This window comes from Pundamilia nyererei, unplaced genomic scaffold (genome assembly GCF_000239375.1).
Source record: "Pundamilia nyererei isolate P.nyererei 1_Seehausen unplaced genomic scaffold, PunNye1.0 scaffold00310, whole genome shotgun sequence".
Classification (NCBI taxonomy): domain Eukaryota; kingdom Metazoa; phylum Chordata; class Actinopteri; order Cichliformes; family Cichlidae; genus Pundamilia; species Pundamilia nyererei.
In genome coordinates, this window is record NW_005187711.1 from 295156 (window position 1) to 297531 (window position 2376).

General features: G+C 40.5%; 1 protein-coding gene across 1 annotated transcript in view; it reads left to right on the forward strand.

The window, feature by feature from the left end:
* The window catches only part of pacsin3 (protein kinase C and casein kinase substrate in neurons 3), a 35565-nt gene that overhangs the window by 17095 nt on the left and 16094 nt on the right, over positions 1-2376 (forward strand). Inside the window, exons 3-4 of the mRNA XM_005751438.1 lie at positions 970-1070; positions 1930-2086. Of these exons, the coding sequence (XP_005751495.1) occupies positions 1017-1070; positions 1930-2086 (211 nt within the window). The 5' untranslated portion in view covers positions 970-1016. The remainder of the gene's footprint in view (positions 1-969; positions 1071-1929; positions 2087-2376) is intronic.

A 2376-nucleotide genomic window follows, 5' to 3' on the forward strand; every position in this document is an offset into this window, starting at 1 on the left:
TTGACAAGGAGGTTGTCTAAAATGTGTCCGTGTCAGCAGGATTATTTAATAAAATTTAAATTTCACATCATATTTTGACAAATTAATATGAATATGACATAAGAAAAAAATGGGGAAACCTGGTTGTGATGTTCTCGAGAAAATATCGCAAGTTAATCTGGATCCAGAGATTCACTTCCTGCATGAATTTTCAGACAGGTGAAAGCATGCAGCCTTGGACTGCACTTGTTGACCTTTTGATCATATTACATGATTATAAGTTAGGAGGTGCAGTTTGTCCCATTTGTCATGTAACTGTAGGACTTCAAGCTCTTAACATCTCTTCAGTGTTTGCTTAAGTTATTTTTCCTGTTTCCTGTCCATGATAACACCTGCAGCTTTAAAACATTTTTAAAAATTATTTTACGCAGCTGTTTTCAAAGGTGACCTCAAGTAAGCAAAAAAGGTCATTTTGCTTCCTCTATTAGGCTTTCGGTCTGGGGATAATGATGGTGTGTACTTGATTTATGCTTGTAGTGAAGTGTATGATTATGTCAGGGTGAAACACCGTCTCCAGGACATCAGTGTTTATCAGAGTCTCAGTGTGAAACAGCCGTATCTTGTCACAAGTCCAAGATGAGGGCTGAGCTGTGGATTTCCCAGAAAGCGTCACTAGGCAAACAAACCAACTGGTGCTCGAGAATAAATATACAGAGAGATGAAATGAGCTGTGACGTATTCATAGAGCAGGTAGACTCATTCCTTAAAAATTATGTTTTAAAGTTTCATTGTTTTTAAATTAAGTGTCGGCCGCTGTTACTCTGGTTAACCAGGCTTTTTCCAGTTAGGGCTTTTTAATTTGGAGTAGAAAGTTGAAGTGCATAGATGTACTTGGAATCAAACAAGATCATGTCAGTGAACCTGTTAAAATTTAATTTAAAAATTTTTTTTCTCTCTTTCATGCTTCTTTCGGGTTTTTCTCCTCCTCAGTTTCTTCTGTAGCCGCCATCATTCTGTGCTGTGGGGCCGACCCCAAGATGTCTTCTAATGGAGACCTAAGTGAGCTGGGGAGCTCTGAGAGCTTCTGGGAGGTACAGTAGTAACACTTTAATTGCTGTCGTACATCAGCCGCTCTACAAAACTTAAAACAACACTTAACTTTTTATAGTCTGAGTCTTATTATAGCTGCAGTGTTTCAGCCTGCAGACACAGGTTTCTACCCACTCATGCTACTAATTAACCTAACAAGTTGTGAGCTTTCCAACAAGTTGCTTTTTTTCTTATTGGGGTTATGCAACTTTACCAGTCTTTTCTGGCCCGTCTTTCAACTTTTTTGAAAATTCAAATTAAAAAACATCCTTTTTGAATTTTTTTTTAAATTTTCAACCTTTCATGTTTTTCACTGTTTAAATGTTTTCCAAATCACTGCGATTTAACACCACCAACTCTAGCCTGTGAAAGGATCAACACCTGGCTCAATGTGTTCAGCACACTCTGGACACCATGACCTTCATGTACGGAGTGCTTTATTGCAGGAGACTGATAGTTATCTAAATGTGCCAAACCGGGAGCATGTCTATTTAGCTGATCAACAGCACCTGAATGCAGAATAACTAAGAGGCCGAAGCAGCCAGATAAGTCAGTGTGTCAGTCAGCCGGGTCTCATTACATGCTTTTATCTAAAGACCGAAGACTGACTTCTTCACAGCCTTCCATGTTGGGAAAAATACACACTCTCATCTCCAGTGGCTGTATTACCTTTTGTCTCCCCTTTTTTGTTTTTTAATCTCAGTTTCGATCATCTCTATATCATTTATCCACCAAATATGCTTCAGTCCAAACTGTTGTTGCTAATGTCTAGATACAACGATGACATGAATAGAACTCAGGGAGTGACTGACGCTGTTCTATTTCCTCGCTCCTGTTTGGTTCGTTGGTGTGTCTCTGCAGCCGGGGAACTACAAAAGGACGGTAAAGCGGATTGACGATGGCCACAGGCTGTGCAATGAGCTAGTCACCTGCTTCCAGGAGAGAGCCAAGATAGAAAAGCACTACGCTCTTCAGCTGAGTGACTGGGCCAAGAGGTGGAGGGTTGTTGTGGAGAAAGGTGAGTTTAAATGCTAGCTTTTTATAAAAGAGTGGATATAGCCACCAGTTAGTTTCCATCAGACGTCACCACATTTGGATAGAAATTATGACGTTATTGGCCAACGCTAGCATGGGCTAGCTTAGTTAGAAAAGTGCATCAGTAGAGATTTTCGCAGAGATTTTAAATATGGTGATCATTTTGGGGGCCTGTGGGGATTAGCCTGGTCTCAAGGGCCCTTTCAAAGAACTGCAGGTCAGAGTGTGTGTGTGTGTGTGTGTGTGTGTGTGTGTGTGTGTGTGTGTGTGTGT